This window comes from Macaca fascicularis, chromosome 3 (assembly GCF_037993035.2).
Source record: "Macaca fascicularis isolate 582-1 chromosome 3, T2T-MFA8v1.1".
Taxonomy (NCBI): Eukaryota; Metazoa; Chordata; class Mammalia; order Primates; family Cercopithecidae; genus Macaca; species Macaca fascicularis.
The window spans coordinates 183787048-183805795 of NC_088377.1; the positions used below are offsets into that span (position 1 = coordinate 183787048).

General features: G+C 39.6%; 1 protein-coding gene across 2 annotated transcripts in view; it reads left to right on the forward strand.

Moving 5' to 3' along the window:
- MGAM (maltase-glucoamylase) overlaps nt 1-18748 on the forward strand; it is a 246667-nt gene that overhangs the window by 185746 nt on the left and 42173 nt on the right. Inside the window, exons 23-31 of one of the 2 annotated variants that reach the window (XM_065542691.1) lie at nt 837-1004; nt 2076-2231; nt 3255-3482; nt 5697-5851; nt 6885-7053; nt 7644-7740; nt 8197-8309; nt 8782-8907; nt 11218-11346. In XM_065542691.1, coding sequence (XP_065398763.1) covers nt 837-1004; nt 2076-2231; nt 3255-3482; nt 5697-5851; nt 6885-7053; nt 7644-7740; nt 8197-8309; nt 8782-8907; nt 11218-11346 — 1341 coding nt within the window. Of the gene's footprint in view, nt 1-836; nt 1005-2075; nt 2280-3254; nt 3483-5696; nt 5852-6884; nt 7054-7643; nt 7741-8196; nt 8310-8781; nt 8908-11217; nt 11347-18748 lie in introns of those variants that run through there. The other variant, XM_065542689.1, reaches the window with a different exon arrangement.

The following is an 18748-nucleotide window of genomic DNA, read 5'->3' on the forward strand; positions in this document are numbered from 1 at the left end:
TTACCTTTACTTTTAAGTCTGTGATCTATTTTCAGTTAATTTTTACATAACATGTAAGATTTAGGTTGGGGTTCGACCTTTTGCCTGTATATGTCCAGTTGCCCCAACATCTTTGTTGAAAAATCTGTCTTTGTAAAAAATCATTTGGGCATATATGTATGGGACTTCTAATTTTTTTAAATTATCAAACTGCCACTTTTTTCTTCAGTTTTAATTTCTACCTTCTTCTTTGTCATAGCTCAACTGTTTCACCTTTGTTCCCTAAATAAGTTATTTAATTTTCTGTGCTTCAGTTTCCTCATCTGAAAAATCAGGGTAATTATAGCTTCAACCTCATAGTCTGCTGTGAAAACTGAATGAAATAATACATGTAAAATGCTTAGCATAGTGCCTGGCACATAATATACACTCAAATACTCTTAGCTCTTATCATCATTATTAGTAAAATAAAAGGAAAAACTTACTTGGACCCTTTTGGTGTATATGTGTATGTCTATCTTTGTGTGCCAACGAGTCTCGTTATCTTTTTATTTACTGTGTGAGTACCTATCTTGTCTGCTTGAAAATTCTACAGTGTCAGGGACAAATTTTCTGAGTAATAGAATCAGTAGAGAACCAGCAAACCAAAGGGAAGATGAAATATTACTTTAAAAATTTAAGATTGATAAGAGTCTGAGTGAACGAGTTCCCTAGGGATGATGACCTAGCAACATTTGAAACTACAAAGAAAAGGAAACAGCTTGGATGTCAGAAAATGAGACATTGACTGGTATTTAGGGATAATAAGAGTCTGAAGTACCTGGTTTCTAATCTGACTTTTTCTTCCCCCCTCCCAGAACCATCTACGAGCAAAGATTATAAATAATAATTATACGGACACTGACAACCTCATGTTTACAGATATCACAATCTTGGGAATGGACAAACAGCCAGCTAATTTTACCGTCTTACTGAATAATGTCGCCACCTCCAGCCCAAGCGTTGTCTACAATGCTTCCACAAAGGTAAGAGAGCCTTCCATTCTGCAGGGTCCTTTCCAGAGGCCCTGGCTCTGACAGCCGGCCCTACTTTGCTTTTAACCGTGGGCAATCAGACACAACTGACTTGCTGGGAGGTCCAACACATCACAGGGAGGATGCAGGAGAAACATGTGCATGCTAAAGAAGGACCTCTCTGCTTTGTTTGTATCAGGGCTCTGTAGAAGTTGGTGGGAGTTGGAACCCTGAGAGAAGGAAGTTCTTCTCTGGGCACACTTAAAATGAGACACTCTGATCCCAGCTGTGACATAGTGAATAGATTGTACAATGGGTATTTACACATTTATCCTCTCATTGAAGGGAGAATCTCTTTGAGAAACAGTTGAAATTTGTCCTTACTGTTTTAGGCTATTTGCATGCCATTAATAAAATGTGAGTGGAGTAACACAAGGAGTAATCCAGTTTTGCTCTTATTGAATGATTCCCTTACATTGTTAGTTGAATATTTCAAGGTCTGGGAAATTCATTATTTCTTAGATCAGCCCCTTTCCATGCTGACAAGACATATAGCATAAGGTAAGAGTTTGATTTTTAGAGTTAGGCAGAATGGGGCTCCAATCTCAGCTCTGAGGGTATTAGGTGTCTCTGTATCTTAGTTTTCTGTTCTGTAAAATGGAGATAGTCATAACATTGACAGCATGGAACTGCTCTCTAGGGTTGATGGAGATCATGCTTATTAAGTGGTTGTCACAGTCTTGGCTTGTGTGAATGCTCCATAAAGTTTAGCTATTGTTATTATTACTACCTTTATTAAATTGATAAGCATCACACCCAGAGGACAGTAAGCCTAACAATGACAGTCCTGCCTGTGATCTGCACTCATTAGCATGATGAAAACCCTTCCCATCCAACACTTCCACAATGACTCCATGAAGTGAGAAAGCCCAGGAATCAGCCAAGTTCCAAATATCTCATGGCAAAATGGTTTTGGAGGAAGGAATAGATCCCCTTGTCCTGACTTCCAGACTTGCAGCCAAGAACTCTTTCTGGGTGCCTTTCCCTCCCTTCCTTTGTCACTGTGACTGTCTCTTTCCCCAGGTGGTAACCATCACTGATCTCCAAGGACTGGTACTGGGACAAGAATTCTCTATTAGGTGGAATCTTCCTGTCAGTGACCTGGAGAAGTTCAACTGCTACCCTGACGATCCAACAGCCTCTGAGGAGAGTTGTCGGCAGCGGGGGTGTCTTTGGGAGGTAAATGACCAGAAACAGATTAGGAAGTTGTAAAAACTGTCCCACAGGTAATTAGGTACCTAGAAAACACTCTTCCAATGTCTGTGGCTTGAAGAAAACCAGGACACTGTGCAACATGCCTTTTGCCAACTCTACATGATAGGTCATCAATATTTTCCCCAGATATCCCAGATCAGAAGAAGTTTATTGCCATTTTCATTGCCACTCCAACCATATCATTAAAAACCCAATTTTAAACATAATAATATACATTGGGTATGCATTTTGCATTGCATATTTTAACCGATCTTGTTTTGTCTGTTGCAGAACACAAGCAGGAAGCAAAAGGTCAGGCTGTTCCTCTCTATTTGAGCAATAGGGAAAATGGAAACTAGAAAGAACAAGTGATTTCCTCTAGATTACATGGGAGGCAATAAGGACCCGGGGAGTAGAACCCTGCCTGCCTGGAGGCTTCTGTCTCTAGATCAAACTTTCTGCTGCTCTGTCACTGTTCACTCATTATAGGTCAATGTGTGTGTTTAAAAAATGGATGTGTGCATTTGCTAGGGCTACCATAACAGAGTACCACAAACTGAGTGGCATAGAACGACAGGAATCTATTTGCTCAAAATTCTGGAGTCTAGAAGTGGGATCATGGTGTCAGTGGAGCTGGTTCCTTCTGAGGACTTTGAGGGTATTTCTTCGCTTGTAGATGCATCACCCCGTTCTCTGTCTTCATAGTCACATGTGTACATGTCTATCTCTGTGTCCAAATTTTCCTTATTAATAAAGATGCCAGTAATACCGGATCAGGGCCTGTCCCAATGACCTCATCTTAATTTGTTCATGGCAGAAACCCTACTTCCAAATAGTCACATTTACAGGTATCAGGGTTAGGACTTAACATCTATTTTGGGGGACATAATTCAATCCATAACCATGGACATGGTATCAGAGACTTAGTCTGTGTTAACCAACTTCTTCAGGAATGACAGCCTCAGTGTTGTATCAGAGGCTAAGCAAGACTTTCTCCTGTTGTTGCAGGACACATCTACTCCTGGAGTGCCCACCTGTTACTATGACACCATCCCTAATTATGCTGCTAGTGACATTCAGTATCTGAGCACCAGCATCACTGCAGACCTTTCCCTCCTGATGGCCTCTGAGTCAGCTGCTGCTGCTGCTGCTGCTGCCTCTGATTCTCTCTCTGCACAGATCAGCTTCCTCCGCCTGAATGTGATCTATCACACAGCAACCATGCTGCAGGTCAAGGTAAGGCCCATGTTGCAGATTCTGGTTCTCAATATGGAGTTTTAACTTATGGTTCAGTATGGATAGAAGTCATTGAAACAATTAAAACATTTTTTTTTTCTTTTCAAGACAGGGCTGGAGTGCAGGGGCACAATCTGTAACCTCCACCTCCCTGGCTCAAGCCATCTTCCCACCTCACCCTCCCAAGTAGCCAGGACTATAGGTGTGAGCCTACACACCTGGCTAATTTTTGTAGAGACAGGATTTTGCCATGTTTCCCAGGCTGTTCTCAAATGTCTGACCTCAAGCAATTCACCTCCCTCCACCTCCCACTGTGCTGGGGTTACAGGCATGAGCCACTGTGCCTGGCTGAAACAGCTTTTTATCCAAATCCCTCATATTACAGATGAGGGAACTAAGGCCTGTAGAGAGGTAAAGGTCATAAAGTAGACGGTAGAGCCAGGATGTGACCTTAGATCTATGAGAACCGTGAATTCCCTATAATGATGAGTATTCTAGGTCACAAACATCATCAAAGAATCATCCTTTAGCCCTGAGAAAAATGCATCTGCTTTGTGGCAAACTCATATGAGAGGCATTAACTTAATTGCACTATTAGAATTATTTTCTCTAGCAGTAGTTCTCAAATTGCAGCATGCATCAAAATCACCTTCAAATCATTTTAAAACCCAGATTTCTGGCCCTCACCCCTAGGGTTTCCAATTCAGTAGACCTAGGCTGGGGCCTAGCCTGAGAATTTGAATTTCTTTTTCTTCTTATTGTTTTTTTGAAATGGAGTTTCACTCTTGTTGCCCAGGCTGGAGTATAGTGGCACAATCTCGGCTCATTGCAACCTCTGCCTCCCAGGTTCAAGCGATTCTCCTGCTTCAGCCTCCCAAGTAGCTGGGATTACAGGCACCCGCATCTACGCCCAGCTAATTTTTTGTGTTTTTGGTAGAAATGGGGTTTCACAATGTTGGCCAGGCTGGTCTCGAACTCCTGACCTCAGGTGATCCACCCGCCTTGGCCTCCCAAAGTGCCAGGATTACAGGCACGAGCCACCATGCCTGGCCTCGAGAATCTGTATTTCTAACAAGCTCCCAGGTGAGGCTGGTGCTGCAGGTCAAGAGACCAAACTTTGAGACCTACTGCTATGCGCACTTAAAAAATATGTCTACTGGAAATACAGTGTGAACCACACATATTTTCCAGTAGACACATTTTTAAATGTATATTTGAAAAGTGAAATTAATTTTAATAATATTTTATTTAACCAATGTGCAGGTATGATCTACCTGTGTGTGATCGTGAGGTCAGGAGATCAAGACCATCCTGGCCAACATGGTGAAACCCTGTCTCTACTAAAACACAAAAAATTAGCCAGGTGTGGTGGTGCGCGCCTGTAGTTCTAGCTACGCAGGAGGCTGAAGCAGGGGAATCACTTGAACGGAGGAGGTGGAGATTGCAGTGAGCCGAGGTCGCACCACTGCACTCCAGCCTGGCAACAGAGTGAGAATCCATCTAAAAATAATAATAATAAAAAGAAAGAAAGAAAGAAAGAAAGAAAGAAAGAAAGAAAGAAAGAAAGAAAGAAAGAAAGAAAGAAAGAAAGAAAGAAAACCTTCACCTAACCACAAATTTGGGGCTAATAATATGAGGAAGAGGATAGTCACTCATAATGGTGATACTCCTTGTCCTTGCATAACATTTTTCATTCCTTTTATTCTTCCCACATGTCAGTCCTGTTAGGTAAGTAGGAACAAGGGGTGGATACAGAAAAGAAACTTTAGGAATGGGAAAGCTGTGCAACATCTGGAAGCTCAACCAGTAAGGAGATCTCAGAGTCCACATGAAAACTCAATTCTCTAATTCCTAACATGCATACACACATACAAATTTACACAGTTCTATGCACATACATGTCTGCATGCCACGCACTTACAAACATATACACACACATTCTATTTATGAAATTCTATCCCCTTCTATCACAAGTTCTTTAGAGGAAGAGCCCTCTTTGGCTTTGAATGGGTTTTACTGAGGCATTTTTGAACTTCAGCATCTGTATGGGGCACAGTGGGCAGGCAGGCCTCACACCCATTTGCTTGGGGATGTTTGATGCCTACTGATATGGTACAAACTGGTCAAAAACGTGGAAACTGAATTATATGGGGTGGCATGAGGGGTTTTAGGTATGAGACCCTACCAGAAAGTTTTCTTCTCTCTTCTTGCCAGATCTATGACCCCAGTAATAAAAGGTATGAGGTTCCAGTATCACTGAACACCCCTCCCCAACCAGTTGGTGACCCTGAAAACCGTTTGTATGATGTCAGGATTCAGAACAATCCTTTTGGAATCCAGATCCAACGCAAAAACTCCAGCACTGTGATGTAAGCACTATTTATTTGGTTCTAATTAGAGTAGTTCTAGATTTAATTACAGTGGTTGCAGTTAATTCAAGTGAAATATTAATCTCAGAGACGCTATGGAAATACGTGTGCATTTGTTAGAGTATATCTATGTTTCCCATGCTTTAATGGGTAATTTGTTTTTGGTTAGTCGTTAACAAAGATAATCAAAGTTTAAAGAAATGAAGTATTGTTTGATTTCAGAGAAAGAAAAATACATGTTCTACTTATTGTTCTTAAGTAAAACAGAAAACTCTATTTAATAAGTACAGTAGATAACCTAAGATACAAATGAGTTCCATATTATGTCTCATTAAGAAATAATAAGAGGCAAGAAAGAGGGGCAAATGTTTAAAAGGAGAAAGAAATAACTTCATGTAATGTTTGCTTCTGTGGACACAGAAGCCTTCAAGCCTTTTCACAATGTTAAGCATAAAAGGAATTGTCATCTCCCATCTCTTGTCCTGCTGCTGAATAGAATGAAGTGAAGCTCTGGATTTTGCCTGGGGCAAGGTTCCCTGTCCCAGTAGAAGCTGTCACCTGTGTGTGCACCTTTGCCTTCCTGTGTATGTCTTTTCTCTTTGGCTATGCGAGTGATTTCCTCTCTGTTGCCCTCTTTGGTAAGAAGTCCTTTGACTAACTCAAGAGACATTGTTCTAAGAGTTTCACATTTTTCTGTTGGAAAGTTTGCTTTTACCCTATTTGTTTATTTATATATTTACTCAAGCCGATAAGCCAGGCACTGAGAACTTGAAATAAATAGAAGAATGAGTCATGGCCCTTGCTCTCAAGGACCCAGAAAAGGAGATCTCAGTCTGACAAACCACAGAACAGAAATGTGAACATGGAACTTTGGTCCTGAGTCAGGGCCATTGTTATGACCTCTGGGTCATGTCACAGTATTTGAACCTGTAATAATTAAGGAGGCTTTGGAATCAACTAGACATTCCAAACACATTCCAAGTAGCTCTGGCCAGTGGTCTCCAGCTCAGCGTGGTCTGCTTTTGTGTTGCAGTTGGGATTCTCAACTCCCTGGCTTCACCTTCAATGACATGTTTCTCTCCATTTCTACGCGTCTGCCCTCTCAGTACATCTATGGCTTTGGGGAAACTGAGCACACGACTTTCAGAAGAAACATGACCTGGAACACATGGGGGATGTTTGCTCGCGATGAGCCACCTGCGGTAGGGACAATGGAATAAGTTTAGCAATCAGTTTCTCTCAATGTAAATCTCTTTTAATCCTTATGCTTATATATGATACCTTACTCATCAACTTCATCTTATATTCTGCTCTCAGTTGTAACAGGCCATATGTCACCTTCTTTTGTCCTGAAAAGGCATATATATATATATATATATTTTTTCCTCTGTCAATTATGGATTTTATTTATCTCACAAACTTTTACTTAATATATTCTATGTGTCAGGCACATTGCTAAGTGCTTAGCTACAGATTTAATAAGACACTCTCTTTGCTCTCCAGAGGCTTATAGGCTAGTGAGAGAAATAGATGTGGAAATAGTGATAGCACAGTGGAATCACTGTGTTATGTAACAATATATCATTGAATTAAATAATAGTAAATGAGGAAGGCATGAAGTGGGGAAGACACAGCTTTTAACTTGGAGTAGAAGGGAGGGTCAAGGAAGGCCCAACAAAGGACATGACATTGAGCTGAATCTTTAATGATGAGTAAGAGTTTGCTGTTTGGGTTATGGTATGAAAACAATATCTTGAACTTTCTTTTTGTTTATTACCCTCGTGACTCCCAGTACAAGAAGAATTCCTATGGTGTCCACCCTTACTACATGGCACTGGAGGAGGATGGTAGTGCCCATGGAGTGCTCCTGCTAAATAGCAATGCCATGGGTAAGGCAGAGGCACAGCTCCCGTGCACCACCAGAAACAGCTGTAACCACTCTATTTTGACCTGGATTATCAATAGAAATAGAGGCATTCAGGGGGCAAGGGAAATGGAACAAATAAACTGACTTTCCATTTATTCATCTATTTATTCAAGATTTATTAAGAACTCTGGATCAGGTGTTAAGCGTGGAATTTTGACCAATTATGGCTCCTACTCTGGCATAGCGTATTTTACTATGAAACTTTGGCTCCTATTCACGGAGTAATAAAAGCAGTTGAGGTTGCATATTACATTTGTGGTACCTGCAAATACACCTCTGATTCTAATGAATGAGAGATTTTCTAGAGAAGGCAGGTATCAAAGAGAGAGTGTGAAGAAAGCAAATTTTAGAGCAGGTTTTCTATCTGGGTGATTTACACCTCCAAGGATGTGCCTCATGTATGTTGTTTTTCTTACAGATGTGACATTACAGCCCACCCCTGCCCTGACATACCGCACCACCGGAGGAATTTTGGACTTCTACATTGTTTTGGGGCCAACCCCTGAACTTGTAACTCAGCAATACACCGAGGTTAGAAGCCATTCTGTCCATCAATATATTGTCAAATATTTACTGGCTATTACCACATTATTAGCACTGAGATAAGGCAGTTTTTTCTTTTGACCCTTGAGTGTCACTACTAGATTATTACTGCCTTTGCTGAAATCATATTTTAGTATTATGGTTCTATAAAGCCACATTAATATCCCATGTGTCCCTCACTTGCTAAACAGCCTATCTAAGAATTGCTAATCAGTAATAACCAGCAAATCTCAGGTTTCCTAGAATGAAAACTCTGGAATATAAAAAAACTCCAATTACAATGTTTCTATCATTCTGCATGTCCGTAGTTGCTCCACATTTATTGTACTTTCTTATCTTTCTTGGGTGAGGCCTCTTAGACAGTACTTAGCAGAAACACTCAAGTTGATTCAAGTATAAGTCAACTACCTTTTTTCTTCCCTAAGAAGTCCATCTGGATGCATTTTTCTTTTTATTCTAGTTGATCGGTCGGCCAGCAATGATTCCATACTGGGCCTTGGGATTCCAGTTGAGTCGCTATGGATACGAGAATGATGCTGAAATCTCCAGTTTGTATGATGCAATGGTGGCAGCCCAGATTCCCTATGTATGAAACCCTCACTCAGCCCGAGGTGTAATCAGTTACAGGAATTTGCGGCTAATTTTTTATTAGAAGTGCTATGATGTTCTTATCAAAGATAACTTGATATATCCAGGCTGAATTTTTTTCTTTGTATATAGTATAATACTATATACTTATCAAACAGAAATTAGAAAATAGGAAAATTACAGGATGAAAAAAATCCATTGATATACCTTACCAAAGTAATCAACGTTAATAACATGCTGGTTTATTCTTTTCCAAATTTTGGCTTATGCACAAGTCTCTGTTTTACCAAACAAGTTTCACCTGGGGTCATATGGCAATGCAGGTGATTATCCCTTTGGGCTAAAAAGAAGCAACTTCTTCTTTTTTTTTTTTTTTTTTTTACTAAATATTAACCACTTTAGTTATTATTCAATTATCATGGTTTGAGCAAGTTTCATGTGCAGAAACCTGGGTTGGTACTGCATAGAGAAATCTAGACATTCAAGAAAGCTATAAAATAATGTAGTTCTTGTATGTTGGTGTAAGGAAGGGGCTCAGTTTCCATTCTACATATGGCTAGCCAGTTTTCCCAGCAACATTTATTGAATAGGGAGTCCTTTCCCCATTGCTTGTTTTTGTCAGTTTTGTAGAAGATCAGATAGTTGTAGGTGTATGGTCTTGTTTCTGGGTTCTCTATTATTTGCCATTGGTTTATGTGTCTGTTCTTGTACCAGTACCATGCTGTTTTGATTACTGTAGCCCTGTAGCATAGTTTGAAGTGGGATTGTCTGATGTCTCCAGCTTTGTTCTTTTTGCTTAGGATTTCCTTGGCTATTCGGGCTCATTTTTGGTTACATATATGAATTTTAAAATAATTTTCTCTAGTTCTGTGAAGAATGTCAACGGTAGTTTAATGGGAATAGAATTGAATCTATAAATTGCTCTGGGCAGTATGGTCATTTTAACGATACCGATTCTTCCTATCTATGAGCATGTTTTTCCATTTGTTTGTGTCATCTCTGATTTCTTTGAACAGTGGTTTGTAGTTCTCCTTGTAGAGATCTTTCAACTCCCTGGTTAGCTGTATTCCTAGGTATTTTATTTGTGGCAATTAGGAATGGGAGTTCATTTGTGGTTTGGCTCTAGGCTTTACTGTTGGTGGTGCATAGAAACGGTAGAGTTTTTTGTACATTGATTTTGTATCCTGAGACTTTGCTGAAGTTGCTTATCAGCTTAAGAAAGTTTTGGGCTGAGATGATGGAGTTTTATATATAGGATCTTGTCTATATGACAAGATCTAGTATCTAGATACAAGATCATGTCATCTGCAAATATGAATAGCTTGACTTCCTCTTTTCCTATCTGAATGCCCTTTGTTTTTTTTTCTCTCTGTCTCTGTTTTTTTTTTTTTTTTGAAACAGAGTCTCCCTCTGCTGCCTAGGCTGGAGTGCCGTGGTGCGATCTCGGCTCACTGCAACCTCCGCCTCCTGGGTTCAAGTGATTCTCCTGCCTCAGCCTCCTGAGTAGCTGGGACTACAGGCACAGGCCACCACGCTCAGCTAATTTTTTTTTAAAAATATTTTTAGTAGAGACGGGGTTTCACCATGTTGGCCAGGCTGGTCTCGAACTCCTGACCTCAGGTGATCCACCTGCCTCAGCCTCCCAAAGTGCTTGGGATTACAGGCATGAGCCACCGCGCCTGACCCTTTTATTTATTTCTCTTGCCTGATTGCCCTGGTCAGAACTTCCAATACTACGCTGAATAGGAGTGGAGAGAGAGAAAACCTTGTCTTGTGCTGGTTTTCAAGGGGAATGCTTTCAGCTTTTGCTCATTCAGTATGATATTGGCTGTGGGTTTGTCATCTATGGCTCTTATTATTATGAGATATGTTCCTTTAGTACCTAGTTTATTGAGAGTTTTCAATCAGCCATATTTACTGTAGAAAAAAACCCAGATATACAATCCTGTTTGTTTCCTAGGAAAGTCCCAGTTTCTACCCTTGAACATTTCAATTAGAACTTTGATAGACTGAGTTTGAGATTTGAAGAGTAGGAAAGACATGAATTGAGGAAAGGAAAGGGGATAGAGTTCCAACTGGGGAAACAGAAGGAGAAGGATGGGCACAGGTGAACTGCATGCAGGCATCAGAAAACAATTTCAATTTGCATAACTGAAAAGTCAGCAGAGGGAAGTAATGAGATGAGGAATGAAGAGGGGCCTGGACTGGGGCAGGCAGGTAGCAGGACCAGGGGCCTGGCAGAGCAGTTAGTGTGACCTGCAGGGCACCTTCTGCAGGGTTCCAAGCACCTTGCTGCTTCTTTCTGCAGGACGTCCAGCATGTAGACATCGATTACATGAACCGGAAGCTGGATTTCACCCTCAGTGCCAACTTTCAAAACCTCAGTCTTCTGATTGAGCAAATGAAGAAAAATGGCATGAGATTTATTCTCATTTTGGTAGGTATTGAGACAGATTAGATCCTACTTTATGTTTCCATATTCATGGTTTAAAAATAGCACCATTGTGGGAAACTGGATGAAGGGTACAAGAAATGTTCCTGTACTCTGTACTTTTTTTTTGTTTTGCAACTTCTTGTGGTGAATCTATAATTATTATTTTTAATTTAAAAGCAAACGAAAGAAAGAAATGAAAAGGGGCTTTTAAAATATGATACATTATAATGTTTATTTTCCATAACTGTCACTGGAATATAATTATTGTTCTCTTGGTAGAGTTAGAACAACTGTGGGCTGAAGCACTGAAGATAGAATAAAAAAAGGGGCATCTCACTGTTTCAGGCTATGTCTCAGGAAAAATAGCTGTATCTTAGTCTCATCTTTACCTCAGGGGGTTCAAAAATCTCTTACATTGTATCATCACTCAGAAATGGTAAGGCTCAGGTGACATTTCTTCTTGAACTTACATTTGAGTTAAGATCCAGAATACCAATTTATTATATTACTAGGAAGCTGCGTCTTGATAAATGCAGAGGTAATTACCTGCAAATGATTCTCCCTTCTAGCTTCCAAAAAATTACAGCATTATTTGGTGACTTTTGTTCACTTACTAATTCATGTATTTATTGAACACAATATTTGAAAATCACTCTTCTACAAGTTGTGTGTGCATGTGTGAGGGTGCCTGCATAGTCTAAATTAGCAAGACAGTGCCCTTTTTCTTACAAAGTTTTTATTCTAATGGAGGGAGAGAGCCAATACACATTTGAAAAGATAATTTCAGACAGTAGTGATTTATATGACAATTGTGAAACAGCATAATATTATAGAGAATAATTGGGGCAGGTATGGGATGGAGTGAACAGGGGAAGCTACTTTAGATAGACACATTGGGACACAGAGGGCAATAAAGAAGTTTCATGTTTTTGAGGAATATTGCTATTATACTCTGGAAACACAATAAATTGGCTCTCTCTGCTTGAAGATTAAGTCTTATTAACCTGGTTTATCTCCAGGAGTTGTTTCCAAACACTAGCAAAAGTTTTTCTCAAGAATTGTGTGGAGAAACACCAATACATTCTTTTACTTCTCAACTCTCTTTGTAAAAATAGATTTCTATGTCATTGGAAAAAAAATCACTTATGTCATATTTAAATTCCTATAGGGGTTTTTAACATCTTATTTATTTGTTTATTTAAATAATTCAGGGTTAAAGTTTTTTTAACTTTTATTTTAGATTCAGTATGTACATATATAGGTTTGTTGCAAATGTGTATTATGTAATGCTGAGGTTTGGAGTATGTATTAGTCTGTTTTCATGCTGCCAATAAAGACATACCTGAGACTGGGCAATTTACAAAGGAAAGATGTTTAATGGACTCACAGTTCCACATGGCTGGAGAGGTCTCACAATCATGGCAGAAGGTGAAAGGCATGTCTCTCATGGTGGCAGACAAGAGAAGAGAGTTTGTGCAGGGAAACTCCCCTTTTTAAAACCATCAGATGTCGTGAGACTTATTCACTGTCATGAGAACAGCAGGGAAGGACCTGCCCCCATGATTCAATTACCTCCTACCAGGTCCCTCTTACAACACATGAGAATTCAACATGAAATTTAGGTAGGGACAGACCCAAACCATATCAGAGTATGATGGAACCCATCACCCAGATAGTGAACATTGTACCAAACAGGTAGTTTATCAACCCTTGTCCCACTCCCTCCCTCTCCTCTCTTGTAGTTTCTGGTGTCTCTTATTCCCACCTTTATGCCTATGTGTACACAATACTTAGCTCTCACTTATAAGTGAGAACATGTGGTATTTGCATTTCTGTTCCTGCATTAATTCACATAGAATAATGGCCTACAGCTATATCCATGCTGCTGCAAATAACATAATTTCATTCTTTTTATGGCTGTGTACTATTCCATGATATATATTTACCATATTTTCTTTATCCAATCTACCATTGATGGGCTCCTGGGTTAACTTCATGTCTCTGCTCTTGTGAATAATGCTGTGATAAACATACAAGTACATATGTTTTTTGAGCGATTAATTTATTTTCCTTAGGGTATATACCTAGTACTGGGGTTGCTGGGTGGTATGTTAGATCAATTCTTAGTCATTTGAGAAATCTCCAAATTGCTTTCCACTGTGGATGAACTAATTTACATTCCCACCAACAGTGTGTTAAGTGTTCTCTTTTCTCCACAGCCCCACCGACATCTATTTTTTGACTTTTCAACAAAAGCCATTCTGACTCAAGTGAGATGGTATCTCATTGTGGTTTGATTTGCATTTCTGTATTAGTTATGCTCAGCATTTTTTCATATGTTTGTTAGCCACTTGTATGTTTTCTTTTGAGAAGTGTCTGTTCACGTCCTTTGCCTACTTTTTAATGGGATTGTTTGTTTTTGACTTGTTGATTTAAGTTCCATATATATTCTGGATTTTAGGCCTTTGTCAGAATCATAACTTGCTAATATTTCCTCCCATTTGGTATGTTACCTCGTTACTCTGTTGACAGTTTCTCTTGCTGTGCAGAAGCTGTTTATTTTAATTAGATCCATTGTCAATTTTTGTTTTCATTGCAATTGCTTTTGAGGACTTAGTCATAAATTATTTGCTAAGGCCAATGTCAAGAAGAACATTTCCTAGATTTTCTTCTAGGATTTTTGTAGTTTGAGGTCTTACATTTAAGTCTTTAATCTATCTTGAGTTAATTTTTGTATACAGTGAAAGGTAGGAGTCCAATACCATTCTTTTGCATATGGTGAGCCAGTTATCCCAGCACCATTTATTAATAAAATATTCTTTCCTTCTTACTCATTTTTGTCAAATTTTCTGAAGATCAGATAATAATTGTAGGTGTTTGATAGTATACTTTGAGGTTGGGTAATGTGATATCTCTAGCTTTGTTCTTCTTGCTTAGAATTGCTTTGGCTATTCAGGCTCTTTTTTGGTTCCATGTGAATGTTAGAATAGTTTTTCTAATTATGCAAAAAATGACATTTGTAGTTTAATAGATATAGCATTGAATCTATGAATTGCTTTGGGAAGTGTGGCCTTTTTACTGATATTAATTCTTCCAGTCCGTGAGCATGAAATGTTTTTTTATTTGTTTGTGTCATCTCTGATTTCCTTCAACAGTATTTTGCACTTCTTGTAAAGATCTTTCACCTGCTTGGTTAGATGTATTCCTCGGTATTTTATCCTTTCTGCTGTTGTTGTAAATGGGATTGCATTCTTGATGAACTATAAAACATTCTTGTTTTTATAGTTCTTCTAGGTGTGAAGCTGGATCGTTAATTTGAGGTCTTTCTAACTTGAGATTTCTAATTTGAGATTTCTCAGCTTGAACATTATTGATGTTTTATATATATATAGAAATGCTACAATTTTTGTACATTAATTTTGTTTCTTGAATTACAAAAACTACTAATTTTTGTACATTAATTTTGTTTCTTGAAACTTTACTGAAGCTGTTTATCAGTTCTAGGAGCCTGTTGGCAAAGTGTTTAGGGTTTTCTAGATATGGAATGATGTCATCTGTGTAGAGAGACAGTTTGACTTCTTCTTTTCTTATGTGGATGCGTTTTATTTTTTTTCTCTTGCCTGATTGCTCTGGCAAGGACTTTCAGTACTATGTTAAATAGGAGTGATGAAAGGGGGCATCCTTGTCATGTTCCAGTCCTCAAGAAGAATGCCTCCAGCTTTTTCCAATTTAGTATGATGTTGGCTGTGGGTTTGTCAGAGATAGCTCTTATTTTGAGGTACTTCCCTTTGATGCCTAATTTCTTGAGGGTTTTATCATGAAGGAATGTTGGATTTTATCAAAAGCTCTTTCTACATCTATTGAAGCTATCATATGGCTTTTGTTTTTAATTCTGTTTATATGGTGAATCACATTTATTGATTTGCCTATGTTGACCCAACCTTGCATCCCAGTGTTATGGGGAAAAGCCTACTTGAACATGGTCAGTTAACTTTTTGATGTGCTCCTGGGTTTCATTTGTTAATCTTTTGTTGAGGATTTTTGCATCTGTGTTCATCGGGGATATCAGCCTGAAGTTTTCTTTTTTTATTGTCTCTGGCAGATACTGGTATCAGGATGATGCTGGTTTTGTAGAATCACTTAGGGAGGCATCCCTCCTCAAGTTTTTGGAATTTCAGTAGGATTGGTACCAGCTCTATGTACATTTAGTAGGATTTTACTGTGAATTCATTTGGTTAAGGACTTTTTTTATGGTTGCTGGGCTTTTTATTGCTGATACAATTTTAGAATTTATTATTGGTCTGTTTAGGGTTTTATTTCCTTTCTGGTTCAATCTTGGGAGGTTGTGTGTTTCTAGGAATTTATTCATTTCCTCTAGATTTCCTAGTTTGTGTGCATGGAGATGTTCATAAAAATCTTTAAGGATATTCTGTATATCTGTGGGACTGGTTGTAATGGCATCTTTGTCATTTATGATTATACTTATTTGTATCTTCTCTCTTTTTTTCTTAATCTAGCTGGTGGCCTATAATCTTGTTTATCCTTTCCAAAAAGCAACTATTGCTTTTGTTGGTCTCTTGTATGAATTTTTGAGTCTTAATTTTGTTTAACTCTGCTCTGCTTTTGATCATTTATTTTCTTCTGCTGTCTTTGGGGTAAGTTTGTTCCTGTTTTTATTGTTCTTCTAGTTGTGAAGTTGGATTGTTCATTTGAGATCTTTCTAACTTCTTGATGTAGGCATTTATGGCTATAAACTTTCCTAGTGTGTCTTAGGGATGATCATCTTGCATAATATTTCATCGGGATTCTCTGAATTTCTTAAATTCACATGTTGACCTCTCTAGCAAGATTGGGGAAATTATCATGGACGGTATCTTCAAATATGCTTTCCAAATAATTTTTTGTTTCCCCTTCTCTCTTAGGAATGTGAATGAGTCATAGATTTGGCCTCTTTTTTTTTTTTTTTTTTGAGACGGAGTCTCGCTCTGTCGCCCAGGCTGGAGTGCAGTGGCGTAATCTTGGCTCACTGCAAGCTCCACCTCCTGGGTTCATGCCATTCTCCTGCCTCAGCCTCCCAACTCCTGAGTAGCTGGGACTACAGGTGCCTGCCACCATACCTGGCTAATTTTTTGTATTTTTAGTAGAGACAGGGTTTCACCATGTTAGCCAGGATGCTCTCGATCTCCTGACCTCGTGATCCGCCCGTCTCAGCCTCACAAAGTGCTGGGATTACAGGCGTGAGCCACCGCGCCAGATTTGGCCTCTTTACATAATTCTATATGTCTCAGAGGTTTTGTTCATTTTTAAAAATTATTAAAAATATATTTTTTTCTAACTGAGTTGTTTACAGGGACTGGTCTTTGAGTACTGAGATTCTTTCCTCAGCTTGGTCTATTCTGTTGTTAATACTTGCAATTGTGTTATAATTTTTTGTTTTAATTCCACAAGTTGAGTTTAGGAAGTTCAGTTTAGCCATTCAGTTAAAATGGCTCTGTTATCTTTCACCTCTTCGATCATTTTACTGGCTTCTTTGGATTGAGTTTCAACATTCTCCTGAATCTTGTTCAGTGTCCTTGTCATCCAGGTTTTGAATTCTATATCTGTCACTTAGGCCACTTCAATCTGGTTATGAACCGTTGCTGGGGAGCTAGTGAAATTGTTTGGTGGTCAGAAGATACTCTGACTTTTTGAATTGCTAGGATTCTTGTGCTGATTCTTTCTCATCTGAGAGGGCAGATGTTCCTTTATCTTTTTGAAGTTGCTGTCTTCTGGATATGGCTTTTTGCCTTTATAGTCTTTATTTTCCTTGAGGGTTTGACTGTGGTGTATGTTGAATATAGTTGATTGGCTTCATTTCTGGGTGCTTTCAGGGGCCCAGGGCTCTTTCAGAGATCTTTGTCTGTGGTTGAATTCCTGCATTGGATTTCACAGGCAGTGTATACTAAAATAATTTTGTTTGGTGGTGTAATTTAGGTTACAATACAGTAGATGGTATTTAAGAGTAATTACCAGAAAATAGCCTCTTACTCAGCTGCGTGCCTCTTTCATATTTCAGTACATTTGCAATAGTGCTATGGGGTGAGGGAGATGGGAGATCCAGAGATGGCCCCCTTGCCAAGTCGATTTTTGGCGCTTGAGGAAGCCCCCTCTAATCACTGATGTCATGCCTATGTTTCCTTAGCCCCAAGGGAATCCCTGACAGGCTATGCTCTTCCCTCTTAGGGGCAGCCTGAGCCAAAGTTCAGGTCACCATAAGAACTGCAGCTCCCTGTTGGTCCTCTGTACTTGGCAGAGTCGGAGTGGGTTGTGGGGTATGTCTGGGGGTGATCTGTTGATGCAGTGGTTCAATGGCAGAAGATCCCCAGGCACCACAGTGTTGCTGTAGGGGTGCAGCTGATATGGTGCCATGATCCAGTATTTTCTGCACAGCAGATGGCTTTGGGGACTTCTCAGCTTGCTCTCCCCCGACTGAGTCTCCTTCCAATGTCTGCCCCAGTAGCTGCCCTGACAATCTAGTTTTGTCCCAAGCCTTTTGCACCCAGATTGTTGGTCTGTTAGATGTTCTGGGCTGTGGAGCTCCCTTGGGCAGAGGCTGTGGCTGGTAAATAGGTTACATGCCTCCCAGACCAGTGTTGCAGAGGGAGGCATGCCCAACTACCACACCAGCACACAAGCCCATACCTCACTCTCGTCAGCATTCTGAGAGTGGGGCTTCTCCTCTCCTCAAGCCTCAGCCACAGATCTTGCAGTGGGATAATTAAGGAATCAGAGAGACCGAGGGGTTGAGGAGGAATTATTTAATTATTTAGGTGCACTGACCCAGTCAGATTAACATCCAAAGGACTGAGCCCCAAACAAAGAGTCAAGCTACCTTTTAAGCATTTTGTGGGGCAGAGAGAGATCTCTGCAGGGAGAAGCATATTACAGAAGTGAGAAACAAAGACAGTTATTCAATTAAGACATGAATTACATTATTTCTTACTTTTCAAGGAACAACATGTTTTACGACTTGAGATTATCTGTCTAGTGACCTTGCATCTGCACAGCTAGAGAAACAGGGTCTTCACAATGCCTGGGAAAAGGAGAGATAAGGCTCGCTAGCCACAGAAAAATAGACAGTTAATTTTAAAGGACTCCAGCCCTTTCTCTTCTTCAGGGGAAATTGGGTTTTCTTACATACAACTGAGTTTTTGCTTACACATTCTTTAATTTCTTTTAATTCCTGTTCCAATCTCAGCTAGATAATCCTGATTTGTGTGTTTAAACTCTGGTGGGTTGGGACTGGGCCTGCAGCTTTGTTTTCTAGCCTTAGGGTCAAGCACCGTCTCTGCTAGGGGTCAGAGTACTTTCAGGCCACCAGCAAAGAACTCAGGTAGGGCAGTGGAGGCTGTGCTGTGTGCATTCT